The 17,570-nt window shown below is 40.2% G+C and overlaps 1 protein-coding gene across 2 annotated transcripts in view; it reads left to right on the top strand.

Moving 5' to 3' along the window:
* MCF2L2 (MCF.2 cell line derived transforming sequence-like 2) overlaps window positions 1–17,570 on the top strand; it is a 348,809-nt gene that overhangs the window by 180,584 nt on the left and 150,655 nt on the right. For both annotated transcript variants that reach the window (XM_069104786.1, XM_069104785.1), the window contains exon 15: window positions 12,836–12,924. In XM_069104786.1, the coding sequence (XP_068960887.1) occupies window positions 12,836–12,924 (89 nt within the window). The remainder of the gene's footprint in view (window positions 1–12,835; window positions 12,925–17,570) is intronic.

Here is a 17,570-nt window from a genome sequence, read left to right on the forward strand (position 1 = left end):
AAGTCCACAAGTGGCCTCATTTGAGGATCTAGAGGACCACTTGTGGCCTCAAGATTGAAGGTTCCCCATCCCTGCAACTATTTTGGACCAAGCACAATAGTTCTAGTTGAAATGTGTGTATCCTCCATTGAACTCTCTCAAAGACGTAATCACTATACAGGCATGCATCACAGAATAACTATGACTGAGCATCATTTCTACATGAAGGAAAATCTGGAAATTGAAACACTTTTAAGAAATAGAGGAGACCATATAACAAAGCGCCTGCCAGCAACAGGCACAGGGGAGGGAGCTGGATTAGTTAAACCTTTGGAAGATTTTTCCATAGTTCTCAAAGGAAGGTGACCACACGCAGATTCAGTCTGTCCCAACCACTCCCATCAGAATTCTCTTAACATGTGGAATGGGAGCAGGGGAAAGTTATCACTTCATCCACACCTTTCCCCCTCCCCATTATTAGTCTCCATGCAGAATGCCCAGCATTATACCACTGCTAACAATAACTCTTCTGCTTCTATTTCCTTCTAAAACTCTTACCCAGTAGGAAATCTACCTGGAGGTTAGACCTCACAATAATTTCTCTCCCTCTCGAGGTAGAAAGAATGCATTCTGTCTGGGATTATAATTCCCAGAATTCACAATTAGATTTCAGAACCTTTTCTCCCCCTGTCTTATAGAAAATCACTCTGAAACTCAGCTACATATATATTAAAGTCTTCTAAAACTATTTGAAATATTTTTACTGTCTCTTTTAAAGTCTTAGGATGAACAATGACTCATGCAGACAGACTCATGAGTTAAGGGGGAAAGGTTCTTTTGGGGTAAGTTCCTAACCTTTTCAAGCTGATATCTAGAAGAATGCTCAATACCCTCCATATTGAGTATTGGTCATTGAATACCCCAAATATGTCTGAGCTCCTCTCTCAGAGGCAGGAGATTGTTCTGGATGGATCATGGCTTTGACTCAGGCAATTGGTCTTCATGGTTTTTTACATTCCTGAGGCCCAGAGCTTAACAAAATGAAACCATAAGATTAAGAGTATGTTGTGGTAGTTCTTCTTTGAGTGGGTGGGACTTGATGATCAACAAATTCCATTCCAACTCTGAGATTTCTGGGATTCAGTGATAGATGTCTTGGGAATATCATTTCACTCAAGTTCCCTTTCCTCACTATCCCAAAGGGGGAAAACCCACACATGTCATCAAAACACTTCCCAAGCCTTTAATGGTTCTAGTTGACCATGGTCATGAAATCTTAGTGATGGAAAGCAAACAGCTTGGTACAGAGAGAAGAGAACAGATTTAGGAGTCAGAGGACACGGCTTCAAATTCTTCCATGCTACATCCTGCTTATGTAACACTGGGCAAGTCCCTTAAATGTTCCCTCAGTTATCTCATCACTAAAATGAAGGGGTTGAATCAGATAGCCTTCAATGTCCTTTCTAGCTCAAAAACCATGATTCCCTGACAAGTGAGGCAATTGGGGTAAAGTGATTTGTCCAAGGCCCCACAGCTGACAAGTAAGGCCTGGAAGCTAGGAATTCTGACTTCAAATCAGATGGGTTTTTTTTTTTTTTTTTTTAACCACAGCAGGACTAATAGGCTCCTTATTCAGCATATAGAGTGCTGTGATTCCTTAGCCAAGATGAATTCATCTTTTTTGGGGGGGTAGGGAGGCAGGGGTTGGGATCTGGATCTGTGACTTCTGTATAAGGAATTTCCTCCCATAATGTACACATAATGTACAATTCCTCTGCAATTTACAGTCTTATAACCTGGGACAGTTTATAAGTTTATAAACTGGGACAGTTTATGGTCACAGAGTATGTGTCAGAGACAAGGTTTGAACTCAGTTCTTCCTGAAGCAAAGGCTGACACTCTTACCATTATGCCGGGGAATAAATAGTCAGTTTATAACCCATATACACAAAAGGGGAATAAACGCTTATAATCATTCTATCAGGGCAGCAAGGGATACCTAGGATAGAGCACTGGGCTTGGAATCAGGAAGATTCATTTTTCTGATGAAGCCTATGGATCTCAAACACTCTGCATGACCCTGGGTAAGTCACTTCACTCTGCCTCACTTCCTCATCTGTAAAATGAGCTGGAGAAGGAAATGGCAAATCACTGCAATATCTTTGCCATCATGGAAAATCACACATGACTGAATGACCATAAAAACAAATCATTCTAACACTTCTGACAAAAGTCCATCTTCCCTTACTTACACACACACACACACACACCACACACACACACACACACACACACACACACTCACACACACCATCAACTATCATTCCATATCTCCAATGACACAGGATCTGGAGTCAAAGGCTCTGGGTTTGAATCTCTACTCTGCTGTGCTCCTTACTTGGGCAAGATACCTGGCCTTCAGTTACCTCTGCTATAAAAAAAGGAGATGGGAACAGAGAGATATCTCTAAGGTTGGTCCAGCTCTAATTCTGAGGCCCTGTGACTCTTCTTACAAATCTGTATCCAACCTCTTCTGCTGAATTCATGGAAAGCTGTTAATCCCTCCCAGTGGCTGGGAACCCTGGGGCTTTGGGCATCTGGGGGCCATGGTGTAGTTTACTGATCCATTCCAGCAAAGCCCCAGGTGGAAGGAGATTCACTGCCTTGGGCAGAAAGCCATTAGATTCCTTACTTCCTGCTCTTCCAAGCACCAGCTAAAGGCTGAAGATATGACTCACCAGAGAGTTTGGACACTTGCATTTCAAAGATCTTGGAGATGAGCCAATTTAAAATGAAACCAGATTTTCTCTCACTATCTTACTGGTTTTCACCCCCTTTATAAAGGTTAGAAGGCATTTCCAAAATTCTGCTGTTGCTACATCTGAAGACATGAGTCATATTCCTGTGCATAAAGCTATTTACCTGCACAAATATTTAAATTACTTCTCTTCCCACGCCAATCCAATATACTAAAGTGATTTTCCTAAAACACTGATCTGAACATGCCAGCCCCTCCGCCTGAGCTGCTCCCTATTGCCACCAGGAGCAAATGCAAAATGCGCTGCTTGGCATTCAAAGCCCTTCATAACCAAGCCCCCTTCTACTTTTCCGGTCTTCTCAAACCTGACTCCCCAACACACTCTTGGAGCCAGTGACTCCTGGCTGTTGCATGAATCAGATACTCATCTCTCAGTCCCAGGCATTTTCTCTGGCTGTCCCTTGTCCCTGTAAGGCTCTCAACCCTCCAATCTGACTACTGGCCTCCCTGGCTTCCTTTAAATCTCAGCTAAAACCCCACCTTCTACAGGGAGACTTCCCCAATCCTTAAATCATGTGCCATCCCTCTCTTAATCATTTCCTATTTATCCTCTCTGTAGTTCGCTTTTTATATATTTATTTGCATGCTGTCTTTATTTGCATGTGTTAGATAGTAAGCTTCTTGAGGGCAAGGAGTATCTTTTACCTTTTTTTTTTTGTTATCCCCAACACTTAGCACAGTGCCCGGCACCTAGTAGGGGCTTAATAAATGTTTATTGAATTGAAATTGAATTTCACAACTTCAGAAGAGCAGGCACTCTACATAAGAAAAACACCCTTCCCTCTCCCAAAATAATAAAACACATTAGATTTTTTTCTCTGGTCTAAATTAAAAGTTGGTTTATTATTTTTTTTTTTGTTTTTAGATCTCTTCAGTTTCCAATATATCCCATGTCCCCTTGCCCTTCCTGAGAGCTATCCCTTATAACAAAGAATAAAAAAATAGAAAAATAGTTTGGCCAAACCAGCTGGCACATCCATTCGAACTGCCATTTGCAGCCTGACTGTTTTGCTTGGTGAGAGATCCCAACTTTGTCTCTTCTTCACCCCACCATTTTTGACTTTGCCCCAGTCCAAGTTCATGCCTCCAGTCCCTCCCCATCCTGATACCATCTTCTACCTCCTCCATCCCCACCCTGGCTCCATCTTCTGACTGTCCATTTTCACTGGTTCTCCCCTAACCCAGGAGTGCTCTCCCTCCTCATCTCTACCTCCTGGCTTCCTTCAAGTCCCCTAAAATCCTACCTTCTTCAAGAAGCATCTCCTGATCTCCCTTAATGGTAGTGCCTTCTCTCTGAAATTATCTCCAATTTGCAGTTGTTTGCATGTTGTCTTCCCCATTAGAGTGTTCTTGAGGGCAGAGACTTTTTTTTGCCTTCCCAGTTAGACATCTAGCGTTGACCAATCATTTACCATGTGCCAGGGCACTGTGCTAAGTGCTGGGGAGATAGAAGAAAAATAGTCCTTATTTTCAAATGAGCTCATAGTCTAATGGGAGAGAAGAGGCAAATAACTGAGGACCAGTAAGTTATATACAGGACAAATTGAAGCTAATCAACAAAATCAGGAAATGAGTGTCTCATACAAGAAACCACAAGGGGGCTAGTCTTCTAACACCTTAGACCCCATTGTATCATTGAACAATGTATCATTGTTAACACTTTCTTCATGCCTTCAGTAATGGACTGTGTGACAGAGAATAGTTAAACAAACCAAAAACCAACTCATTGTTACTATTAGTTTTTAATGCATGCCATACAATAATTAAACAATAGGATTCCTAAAATAATTAACAAAACAATTTGCTGACTTTGTTCCTGGGTCATTGGTCTTTGTCCAATATTTGTGGACCATTCTTTAAAGGATCTTTCTGCTTCAGTCTTTGAAAACAATCTAAGGGTAAAAATGATTTCATCAGAAAGGCAATAGAAACTCAGAAAGAATTAAAAGAAATCTAGCCAGGACTACCCCAGGGAAGAGAGGGCATTTCACCTTCTCTTCCTCCTCTTCACCCCCCTACTGCCCTCCAAAATAGCACCAGGATTCGCACTACCAAGTTCAGACTGTGAAAACCATACTGTTGTGTTACAGTTTTTCATAAAGGATAACATGACAAAGCCCACAATATAGTGCTGGGGTATTTAAAGACAAGCTTGATGTTTATGGCATTTAAATAGCAGGGGAAAATGTAGAAGCCGTGAAGTCATACCATTCCCTTATTAGTCTTATGCTTACTCTGCATTTCTGAGGTCCCCAACTGGAATTAAACAGAGAATTTGGAAAAGGCTCATAGGGGAGGTAAGGAGGATGACAGTGCAAATGATTAGCAGAATGTTTGGTCACTGCTGCAGCTCTTCCCTTGTTCCCCAGATTTATTGGATAACAAAAAGCTTGTCATATTTATACAGCATTTCCCATTTGAAAAGTGATTTATAAGCAGGTTGTCATAAATTCTTTTCATTTCCTACAGTTATAAGCATGACTTTTAAGTTATCTAATCCATCAGATAGTACTAAATGGACAAGGATCTAGCCTATTATCAAGATTTTGTAGGATAGGATGGTCCACAGCCTTCTTTTCTGTCCTATTACAGGGTAAAACATTCCTAGTTCCTTTAACTTTGCTCTTAAGAAATAAAATAAGAAAACAAAACCTCCTGCTTTTTTTAATTAACAAGCATGTCATCAAACTTTCTATTAACCAAAAGATATTTGATGCATTCCTAGCCAAGCCAGATTATTTCCTTTTCACTCCTGAAAAATAACTGGGGGCTATATGGCCATAAATTTGTGATTTTTTTTTAATATACAATACGCAGTTTACCACTTTCCAAAGAATTAGAATACTGAGGTAATTTGCTCAGGATGTGGATCAAGACATGTAATTTTTAGCCATAGCCAATGAAGGGATTTGTTTTGCTTGACTATGCATTTGGGGTCCATAAGCTTTTTTCTTTTCTTTTTCTTTCAATGGGTAAAAGAGGCGGGAGGGAGAGAAAGCAAATATCTGTTGACTGAAAAAAAATTTCATTTTAAAAAGAATACAATGGTGTAAACTGAAACCAGGGTGAAGCTAATTTAATCTTTCTTTGATGGTTCAGAAGGCAGGAAAAGATCTTGCAGCTCCTCCAGATCAGCTAGGAATCCTGATCTAGTGACTCTTAATATCACTGTCATTATTAATACTCATCATATAGTATTGCAGGCCACAGGACCTGCAAATAGGGCCCGTTATTGTTCTGACTTGATAAATTATCCTCTAAAGACCTTTTAGATACTACAAAAGATAAGTGATTTCATCTGTGTTACTTCCTCTCAAAATACCTCCGCCCTTCCAGTCACTCCCTTCAAGAACAAGTTTTCTTGAGTTGCTTTGGCTGAAAGAACTTGTCAGCTGGTGGCCAAGCCTGGAATCACAAGCCTTTCTGTGCTTGCCTACCGTGGTTCTCAGACAGCCAACACACAGTCCTTTGCTGGACCCCACTGGAAGTCTACATCTTATAAATTTAGCAGAGCTTACATTCCATTGGCTTAGCATTTGAAGACTCAGGGGTGCCCCATACCACAAGCTGAAATTTCAGAGTTGGCAAAGCTGAGCCTGGGGTGTAAAGAGAATCAAGGCCTGGATTTGATCTTTGTTTTCCTCTTATAACTGGTGTAATTGGATAAGCCCCTTAGCCTATGTGGGTCCCTGTTTCCTTCTGTATGCAATGGAGGTAAACTAGATATTCTAAGGTTTCTATTGGCTCTAAATCTTATGAACTGTGAGATGCCTTTGAATTGGCATTGGCCCTATGGTCTCATCAGGGCAGAGAAGTCCCTGAGTCAATAAAGGTGGGCAACTTCTCTGCAATTCATATCTTTGGAGAGCGTTCTGGAACATTGAGAGAGCGATTATGTGATTTGTCTGGAGGCCACACAGCCCCTAGTGTCAGAGGCAGGATTTGAACTCAGTTTTTCCTGATTCTAAATGAGCCAATTTTCTGTCCTCTATGCCAGTCACAGTCTCTTGCATAAAGTCTTTAATCTCAAATGCAGATCACATAAATCTATGATCCCAGGATCACAGATTTAAAGCTGAAAAGCAGCTTAATTTCTTCATCTGAGAAATGAAAGGATTGGGCTGTATGATCTCCTTGGCCCAGAGAAGTTCATCCCAGCCACAGAGCCGGGATGAGAATCCAGGTCCCCTCAAAATCCCGGGTCCATTCTTCCTCAAGTCACCTCTGCCAGTGGGCCTTCTCCAGCTTCCCTGATCTGTATCTGGCCCCTGGACCTAGATGTCTCCAGAGGAGACAGTGAGGCTGGTGACTTCACACAGCCCTGCCTCACTTAGATCCAATTCACTTGCATGTCATGGCATCCCCTTCCCTATGTCATGGTCCTCTTCAAGGGCGAAGGACAAACAGCAGCAGAACCTCCCTCAACAAGGTGTTACTTTCACATACCTAGATTGTGAGGCCAAATACACGCAGTAGGTCTCTGTGGAACAAGAGTAAGATCTGACCTTTAAATAACATTTTGAAGTTCACAAGGGGTTTTTCTCACATTATATCTTTGTTTCCTCACGACAACCCTACAAAGTGGGGGAAACAGGTATTCTTATTCCCATTTACAGATGAGAAAATTTGTAGCCTAGAGATATTAAGTGACTTGTTCAGGTTCTCTGATCTGAACCCTGACTCTAAGCCCAGCACTCTGTCCACTAGGCAAAGGCACTTTCTATGAAGGAAATCTTAGAAGCTCCCTTGGGCAGCCGTCACACCTTTGCTTGGCCTGTTCAAGATCATAACACTTGACCCCAGTCAGATTCCTCTGAATTCCTCCTAAGGTACCTTGGAGAGGCTTGTCAAGGTTCAAGAATGAAGAGGTAGTACCTTTGGTCAGATCTGTTGGCACAATCCAGACTGAATGTTTTGTGGAAACAGAGCAGAGGAGCTTGTGAGCAATAAAAGCCATTTTAGGAAGGGCATGGGGAATTTCTAAATGGGATGCGTAGCCAATGACCAGATGAGCTCTGCTCTTTTGGCCCAGAACACTAGAGAATTCCTTCCTTTAGCCGGACTCGCAGACTCCTCTAGTGCAGACACAGACAAGACAATGTGCTAGGGCTCAGAAGGGATTCCTGCTGCCCAACAGCTAGGGCTTCAAGCACTTAATGATATCCTGAGACAAGAGGCAAGTACCCATACCCAGCATAGGCAAAGCCACCTTTGAGAGTGAACACACAGCATCCTCTCCTCAGCTTTCTCAAATTTCCACGCAGGCCAGCCAACCCACCCATCACTGAAAAGGAGCTGGCCTAGATGCTCCTCTGCTCCAGCCTCCTTTGATCCATGGCCTCTGACTAGCTTTCGAGTGGGAGAGAGACCTGTACCAAGAACTTCTGCCTCCTTACTCCACCTTCCATATCAAAAGTACGGCCCTCTTTCAAGAGCCTGGCAACATTCACTATCCCCATCCATCTCTGGTCCGTTATCTTTGATAGTTTGCTGCTTGTGAGGAGAAACCTCAAAATGGTTCTGATTTGCATTTCTCTTTGTGTTAGGGACTTGGAGCAGCCTTTTATAAGGCACTGAGAAATACAACTATCCATGGACTTGGACTCCGTATCTATTGGGGAGGGGCTTTTGGTCTTACAGATTTGTTGGCTCCACATAGAGCTCAGATAGCACCCGAATAGAGATTTTTGATGCAAGACTCCCCACCCCCACCAAATGCAACTGCTTTCCTCTTTAACCTACTTGTGTTAATTTTGTTTATACAAAACCTTTCCAATTTTAAAGCATCATGGTTAGCTACTTTATTTTTGTCATTTTTGTTTGGTTAATAATTCATACCCCCTTTGAATAGATATGAAAGGTATCTGATTTGGTATTCATTCTTTCTCCCTCAGTTTGACTTCTCATATTTTGGTTACAGATTGATAATTGAGGAGTTTTTAAAAAAAAATTTAGGTGGCATATGGTACAATATGTTGATCTCTGACCCTGCTACCACTTGCAGGTCCTCATTACTCCAGGACTATGACAAAAGTCTGATGGTTGGTCTGCCTGCCCCAAGGCACTCCTTATTCCAGTCCATTCCCCACTCAGCTGTCAAAGTTATCTTTCTAAAGCATAGGTCTAACCATGTCACCCCTCTTCTCAATAAACTTCAGGAACTTTTAGCCTCCAGGATCAAATACAAAATCCTGTGCTTGGCATTCAAAGCCCTTCCTAACCTGCCTCCTCCACCTTTACAGGCTTCTTACACCTAGGCAGCCATGAAGACGGGTGAAGCAGGTGCTATAGAGTGCTTAGAGCTTGGTTAGGTAGGAGATGCTAAAGTTATCTACTACATCCTGGGCCATCTCTAGGCATCTTGACTTTTCTCCTGCCACTGGACTTTGATGACTCAGGAGGAGAAAGTGAGGCTTTGTGCAACTCTGTTTCACTTAAATCTAATTTATACACAAGTCAAGACATCACCGGGATGTCCCTGGTCCTCTTCAGAAACGATAAACAACGACAATACCTTATACCTTTTGCTTCCCCCTCCCTTTTGGCCCAGGGTCAGACCACATTGGAAATTTAATGGTCAGTTCTACATACATCATTTTAGGAAGGACATTGATAAGTTGCATGGTATCCAGAAAATAGCCAGGATGATCAAAAGCCTGAAACAACTGGGGATAGTTAGCCTAGAAAAGAGAAGACTGAGGTTGGGGGGCAGCACAGCATCTGGCACATAGTAGGTGTTTAATAAATGTGTTGGTTGATTAATTGGTATGAGAGAAGTCTCTTGGAGGCCTACGATGTTAAAGGATTCAATACTTGTTAAACTTGGGGCAAAGAAAGAATGGATTTGATAGTCTTCCTCTTGTGCCTTACTGGGGCATTGGGTGAGTCTGCATTTTTGGAGGTTATGCCAGCAGAAGGGAAATTCTGGAAGTTCCTAGGAAAGTTGGGAGGCTTCTGGTGTGGGCCTGAAGACAAGCTGTGTCTGAGCACCTGATGAGCCAAGTATAAATGTGCTTATCACTCTAGAAGACTAGCTGCTAAGAGATGAGTCTTTTGGTCATGGTGAACCATTAATAGAAATGGAAAAAGGAAAAAAAGCCAAGTCTTTAGATCTTTGCAATTCTTTTTACTTCTACAGCCCATAGTGGACAAAATGGGGGTGGGAGGAGGAGAAAATGGTATAAAAAAAATAAGTTCTTGGATTATCTGGATGGTGCAGTTCTTAAGGCTACCAACCAAGACTAAAAGACCTGTTATCTTTAAGTGCTATCTTAATCTAGTGAGCAATGAATTAGCATACTCTCAAAGGAAGTGAATCATATTTAATATAGTAGATGAGATAATGCATTCGGGGAAACCCTTGGCAAACCTTAAAAGTGCTATAGAGATACCAGCTATGGTTATCAGCATATCTCTGTTGAGATATCCTTGTTATCAGTAAAGCCAGAAGGAATAAAGTTATTGCAGTTAATTAGAGGATCACTCCCGGCTTTTCTCACAGACCAATAAAAAACTTGGCAGGGTTAATTTCATTGTGTGCCCACAGCAACAAAAAGCATCACTCCATGGGACACATGGGCATCTCCCTTCTGTGGTCATGATGAGTAGAAGCAGACAGGACATGACGCAAAGCCTCAGATGGCTCTGTGATCTCAGTGATTCAGAAATTCTCCCCAGAGGCACTGATCACAACACATCCCTGCCTGCTCTGTATGACCCTCAGCTGGGTCCTTCCGAAAGGGTGACCTCAGGGGGTCCACCCAATGTGTGAGAGGCCTCCCTTGCTTTTCTTCAGCATCATCAGGGCACCCACAGAGCACCCGACTATCCACCTGGTATCCCTTACTCTTTTTTTTTTTTTTTAAGCAATCGGGCTTAAGTAACTCGGCCAGTTATTATTTCTGGGTGTGGTGCTGAGTGTCTGAGCCCGGATTTGATCCAGGTCATCCCGACACTGGAGCCGGTGTCCTTACTCGCTGAGCCACCTGGCTACCCTGGTATCCCTTACTCTTGCCAAAGGACTTACCCATCTTCTCTCTCGGTTGTTGCTGACATCTTTTACTCCCATCTTTCCCTGGAGTTCCTTGTCAGGTGAATGTCATTTGCTCACACCTTCTACCTACCTTTCCATTATCCTCCATGTATCTTTAGTTCTTCAGGGACAGTGGTCTTACTGTAATACAGCAACACTAGGAACATTCTTATATCACTATTTCATTCCTTTTGTCATGCTATGTATTTTATTTTACACACTTGAAGACTTTATTTTGAGAAGAGGTCCACGGTGAAAGTTTAGAATTCCTGGTGTACAAGGATGTGTGGTTATTCACACATCTTTAGCAACTCAATATCCCATAATTAAGTGATAAGAATAAAGAATTAATTCACAGTAATTATGAGAAGCAAGAAGTTTCAGTCATTCTGAAATATTTTACTGTGTGTGAGATGCCACAAAAGTATATTTAAATTAATCTGATTTCGTTGATATGAGCATTCCCTCAACCCGTGCAGATTGCAGGCTCTTACAGCGTTCTCATCTGGTGCAAATTCTTAGCTGTATGTTCCCATAAATCTCCTATATGTGGAGGATATGGCCACTGTGGGGGCACCCTGGAGGTCTGTTGTAACACTTGGACCATTTGTTGTATCTGTCTTGTCATATAATTGTAACACCTCCTTTTCTGACTATACATATCTCTTCAATGCTTTTAGTTGATTTTTCATATAAGAATTGAAAATATGTGCCAATAATCTGTTTATTTCAGCACATAACTTTCCATGAAGAAACAACAGATGTTACTAAATTAGATTAAGGAAACACTTCCTTCCATCATTCTTTTTTTTTTTTACTTATTTTTTTAAAGTGGGTTTGGATTTTCATGCATCTAGAACAATATCATTATAACAGGTGCTGCCTATGGACTAACAATATGAACCAGTAAAACCATTCAGATTCTAAAAATTTCCCATGGCTAAAACTGAACAGATAACCAAATGTAATCATCCAATTATAAAATCTGAGGTAATCACAGAACCAGGCTAACGCAGATGACCATTTCTCAAGTATCAGAAACAAAATAGTTAAACTCTGGAATTTCTCTTAATGAACATCGAGAGGCCCACGTTTCTCTAAAATGTGTACAGGCTACAGCAGATACTCTTTTGAGGGGTTCAGTGTTTATTATTCCCAGTCAATTTTAACTTTTACCTGAACCTCCCTTCTATGCCCTGTTTCCTTATTTTAAACCCGAACAAACCTGGCATTTTCCCAAATAGCACCTAGATGCAAAGGGAAGGTGGGGATAGATTGTTGCCTGCCTTATGTTGTGATAAACACCTAAAATTCAGCAGACAGTGATTAATGAAATTAGGAAAATAATCTTAGATCATAAAAAATTCCTTACTCTAGTTTAAAACTAGCCCAATTAGCCAATGCAGTTAGGATGTTTAATGTTAAGCTTGGCCCCAAAACCAAGACACAGAGGGAAAATAAGTCCTAGTAGGCTATCATTATTTTCAAAGAAGTTGTCAGATTTAATTCTGGGAAAGAAACTATATTCATTCAATCTCAACAAAATGAAAATCTTACCAGGGGACATGTAGCTTAAAATTCAGCTCTAACAACTAGAAAATATCATTAATTAGCATTATTTAATGAATGAAAATATTGCTGAGTTTGAATTTTACTTGTCTTCTGAAACAATGAGGAGTAAGAGCAGAATTTAAAAGTGTCTTCTACAAAATAGTCTATTCTTGTGCTTATCCTCCAACATTTTAAGGCACTCTTTACTGGAGAAAAGCTTTAGAAAATCACTTGTTTGTGTCTCTGATATCCACCAGACCCCCCCAAAATGGGAAATGGCAGTCCAAGAAAGAAAAAAATGGAGGCTAAAAAGTTATACAGGACACAATGTGATCACAAATGATGACAGTCAGACAGTCAAAACCTCTGGGGAGAGGTGGGGCTTTTTTTTTTTCAATTTTATAAAAATTTAAATTAAGGAACACAATATCTCACCAACATTTCTTTAAATTTAGATCGAAGTGATGCATGAAGCCAGTCAAGGTGGGTCCAGCAGAATATTGGTGATGAGTGAAAGTGAAGAGCACCTCTCCACCAGGCGCAGGTAAGCCTAAAGCATTCCTGGGAAGGAACTGGGCTTTCCCTAGGTGAGGTGCGGCAGGGCAGAGGCAGATGGGAGGTGGAAGGGAATTCACTGCAGCTCATCTTTCTCTCGAGACCCTTAGCAGGGGTACCACAAGAGTGTGCTGTATTTAGGAAGTATTTGTTAAGATCACAAAAACGATTTATAAACTGAACATTTCAATTCAAACCCAAAGTTCAAAATAGTTCCTATTTAAACAAATTATACATTTGAATTACTTGTGGGTTATTCCTCTGGCTCTGAAACCTTAATTTAAAAATAGGCAAGTTGGACAGCATCTTGGCCCAAGTACAATTCCCAGGTGTGGCAGTTATTAAGGTAGCTTGCAATACTGGAATAGCGAAACATTGGTCAAATGCATATATGTGTATACATATTATGTGTATACATGTATACATAAACCATCCTTTTGGAGGGAAACTAATTTGTACTTTTCTTATTTGTTATACCAAGAATTCAACATACCATCAACTCCAGTTGTCAGCTGAATTGACATTAAAAGTTATTGATATCTTTAGCTGTTTCATCATCCTAATTTCCAAATACATCCCTCCCCATAAAGTCATACTCTGTGAAAATTTTTAAAAGTGGAAAAAAGAGTAGATTTAGCAAAACTAATGAACCAATCAACCATGTCTTATAGTTTATGAAATGATTTCTCATAGTCCCTTACCTCTACGAAAAAAGGGAAGGATGCATATTTTTTCATCTCTTCTTTGGGGCCAAGTCCTAGCCATTATAATTACACAGTGGCCAGTTTCATTTTTTCCTTTCCATTTACATTCTTGTAGTTATGATATATTATGTTTTCCTGAGTCTGCTTTCCTGATTTGGCATCAGTTCCTTGTTTCTTCATATTCATAATTCCTTATAACACAGTAATACTCCATCCATGTTTGACAGTTTGACCTGTCATTCTCCAGTTGATAGGCCTATTGACTTTTAAAAAATATTATTATAATTTTTTCTCAATCATATTTAAAAACAATTTTTAACTTTAATAAAATTTTGAGTTCAAATACCTTCCCTCTCCTCCCCCGTCCTTGAGGAGGTAAGCATCTTGATATTCATTACACCTGTGCAATCATAGAAAACATTTTCATGTTAACCATGTCACAAAAGAAAACTCAGACAAAAAATAAGTTTTAAAAGAATGCTTAGATCTGCATTCAGACTCCATCAATTCTTTCTCTGGAAGAGGATATCATTTTTTTAAAATCACAAATCCTTTGGAATTGTCTTAGATCATTGTATGGCTGAGAACGGCTAAGTCATTCACAGTTGATCATCATAATATTGCTACTCTTGCGTATAATGCTCTTCTGGTTCTGCTCACTTCACTTTACATCAGTTCATATAAGTCTTCCTAGGTTTCCTATTTAGTTTTATTTAACAAGCATTTATAGCCACATTAGAGCAGAGGTTTTTATTTGCATTTAGTAGTTGGTTGTGGATTCAGACCAGATACAGGTTTCTGTTAGGCTGAAATGGCCACAGCTACAGTCCTGAGAATTTGTTCAGTATACATTCCTTTTGACTAAGATTATCCCTGATGAGTACTATTTGGTAAAATGTTTTGCATCATTTTCTTGAGAAAATTTTTAAAAATTTTTCTAAGACACCTAAAGGGATAGTTTCTACAATATAATGAGGATAAGTAGCAATTCTTAAGTCTGGTAAGCTGAAGAGGAAGTGTCAACCCGAACTGGCGAATGTTTCCTGACACCAGTGAAATTATGGGGCTAATTCCTAGCTCTCTATCTTGTAGGATGCTGAAATGGAAAGAGGGACAAGGACAATTTTTAGCGAAGTTAACTTAAATCTTGATGAAGTTGTTAAAAGGAAGAATCGCAGCATTTAACTTTGAAAATTAAAGGAACTATGAGAGTTCTTGCTAAACTTGGATTCAACAAGTACCTGGATCCCTAGTCCTCCCTCTAACACTTCATATCTGGGTCATCTTGGATGTCCGTTAGCCTTGCTGCTCCACAGTTTCCTCTTCTGCTCTGGCTACTGACCTCCCTAGCTTCCTTTAAATCCCAACTAAAAACCCACCTTCTACCAGAATCCTTCCACTCCCTCTCTTTCCATTGCCTTCCTTCTGTTAATTATTTCCTCTTTATCCCAGAGAGAGGAAAGGTCAAAGAAGGTTAGAGTCCTCAGGAAAGGATTAACGGAGGAGGTAGATTTGGAGTTGGGTCTTAAAGGTAGCAAAGGTGAAGGATAGAGGGAGGACATTCCAGGAAAGGGAATCAACTTAAGTGGGGCCTTGGGGAGTCAGGATTACCTGCTTACTGGCTACTGGGAAATCAGCCTGTCTCCACTGAAAAGTTCAAAATGGAAAGAAGTGGCAGATGATGCTGATAGGTTGGGTGGGGTCATATTACAGGGACCTCCGAACCCAGTCAGAGTTGTGATAGAAAATAAGGATACATTGAAGGGTTTTTAAGTGATGAGTAGCAAATTGAAAATTATTAAAATGAAAAGTTAGTCGGGCAATTGTATGCAAAAGAGATTAGATGGAAATGAGAATATAATGAGACCAGTTGACTACTAAGAGGTGATCTAATTGCAACAAAATGGCATTATTTGTGCTACCTATCTCAGACTAATGAAACTGTATCATGGTACAATGAAAAGGGGGTACTTCGATACTGAAGACACTATAGTAGACTTGAATATTGGCTCTGCCTGTTACTAGGTGTGGGACCTCTCTCTCTCTGGACCTGTTTCTTTCTTTGTAAAATGAAAGGGTACAAGTAGATGACCTCCAAGTTCTCTTCCATTTCTAAATCTATGAGACTACATCAATCAATCAACAAATAAAGCCAAAGAAAAAGGGAAAAGACCCATGCATACACAAATACTTATAGCAGCTCTTTAAACTGAAGGGGTGTCCATCAATTGGGGTTTATGGTATATGATTGTACTGTAAGAAATGATGAAGAGGATGGTTTCAGAAAAACTTGGGGAGACTTATATGAACTAATGCAAAGTGAAGTGAGCAGAAGCAGAACAATGCACACAGTAACAGCAATATTGTAAGAAACTGTGAAACACTTGGTAACTCTGATCAGTCTGGTGGTCCACAACAGTTCCAAAGGAATCATGATGAAAAATGCTGTCTACCTCCAGACAGAAAACTGATGGACATGGAGTACAGAGTGAAGCACATTTTTTTCCCTTTTTATTTTTCTTGCTTTTTCACAACATGACTATGCGGAAATGTTTTGCATGACTTCATATGTATAATGGATATTGTATTTCTTGCCTTCTCAATGGATGGGGGAGGAGTGGAGGGAGAGAAAATTTGGAACTGAAAATAAATTTTTAAAAAATGTTCAATAGACACTTGCTGATGCAGGACTAGAGCTCAGGAGAGACTGGGGTGAATCTGGTAGTCATCTGCATTGATGATGATCCATGAGAACTGAAGTCATCAAGGAAATACAGAGAGAAGGAGCCAGGACAAAATCATCTACAGTTATGGGTGATGACTTTGGTATTCAAGGTCTTATACCTGACAATTCCCTACCTTTTTCACCTCATCTCATAGTGTTACCCTCTACTTGATTCAGCCAGACTAAGTTACTATCCTCCATTCATGTCCAGCACTTTCTGTAAACCTAGGACCCTTGCCTGCTCCCCACTATCTTGGCATTTTGAAATCTTACCCATCATTCAAGGGGCTACTTCCTCTCTATTTTAGATAAGTCCTTCCTGTCATCGATTTTGAAAATTACCTTTGTCTTCTTGGATCTCACATAACACTTTGTACCTCTCATTCTTTTCTGAATTTGATTATTTTGTTGTTATTGCATATTTATATACAATTTCTCCTATGATACTGTAAATTTCATGAGGTTACAGGGACCAGCTCTTAACTATATCTACCTTAGTACTATGCACTTGGTATATTGGGATGGAAATATTCACCATACTTTATCAAATAGTATTCAGAAGCAATATCAATATAACATTTTTATTTGTGTACGTTAGGGCCCAGGGGTGGGGAACTCATGAACTCAAGGCCACATGTGGCCCTCGAGGTCCTCAAGTATGGCCCTTTGACTGAATCCAAAAGGTCCATTGAATAGTGTTGGAGTCAGTACAAATGACTTCAAACTTTGCCTCAAACATTTACTCTCTCTGTGGTCCAGAGGAAGTCCCTTTGCCTTTCAACTTCAGTTTTATCATCTGTAAAATAGGTATAATAATAGCACTTTCCTTACAGAACTGTTGAGTATTAAATGAGATGATATATAAAAAACACTTTGCAAAACCCAAATGTGCTCTTTAAATGCTATTATTATTATAGTGTTCTGAAAATGTTAGTATGTAAGAACATTCCCTCCAAGAAATTTAAAATGCTTCTTGAATGGTAATTCTAGTATATCAGATTGTCTAAGATATAGCACATTGAAAAAATATACCAAACAATGTCACTCATTAGTTTAAAAATAGTTTCACAATGTGAAGGTCAAACTGTGAAGCAACAAGGTGTGGCTGGGAGTTAGGAAACCTGAATCAGTAAATAGCTAGGCCTCTTCTGTAAGGGTGTATCCTAATGGCTCTAAAAACATCTAAGATTCTCTAGTTTCTATGTC

This window comes from Petaurus breviceps, unplaced genomic scaffold, assembly GCF_028583685.1.
Source record: "Petaurus breviceps papuanus isolate PSGF00001 unplaced genomic scaffold, PetGlider_PUasm1.0 688, whole genome shotgun sequence".
Taxonomy (NCBI): Eukaryota; Metazoa; Chordata; class Mammalia; order Diprotodontia; family Petauridae; genus Petaurus; species Petaurus breviceps.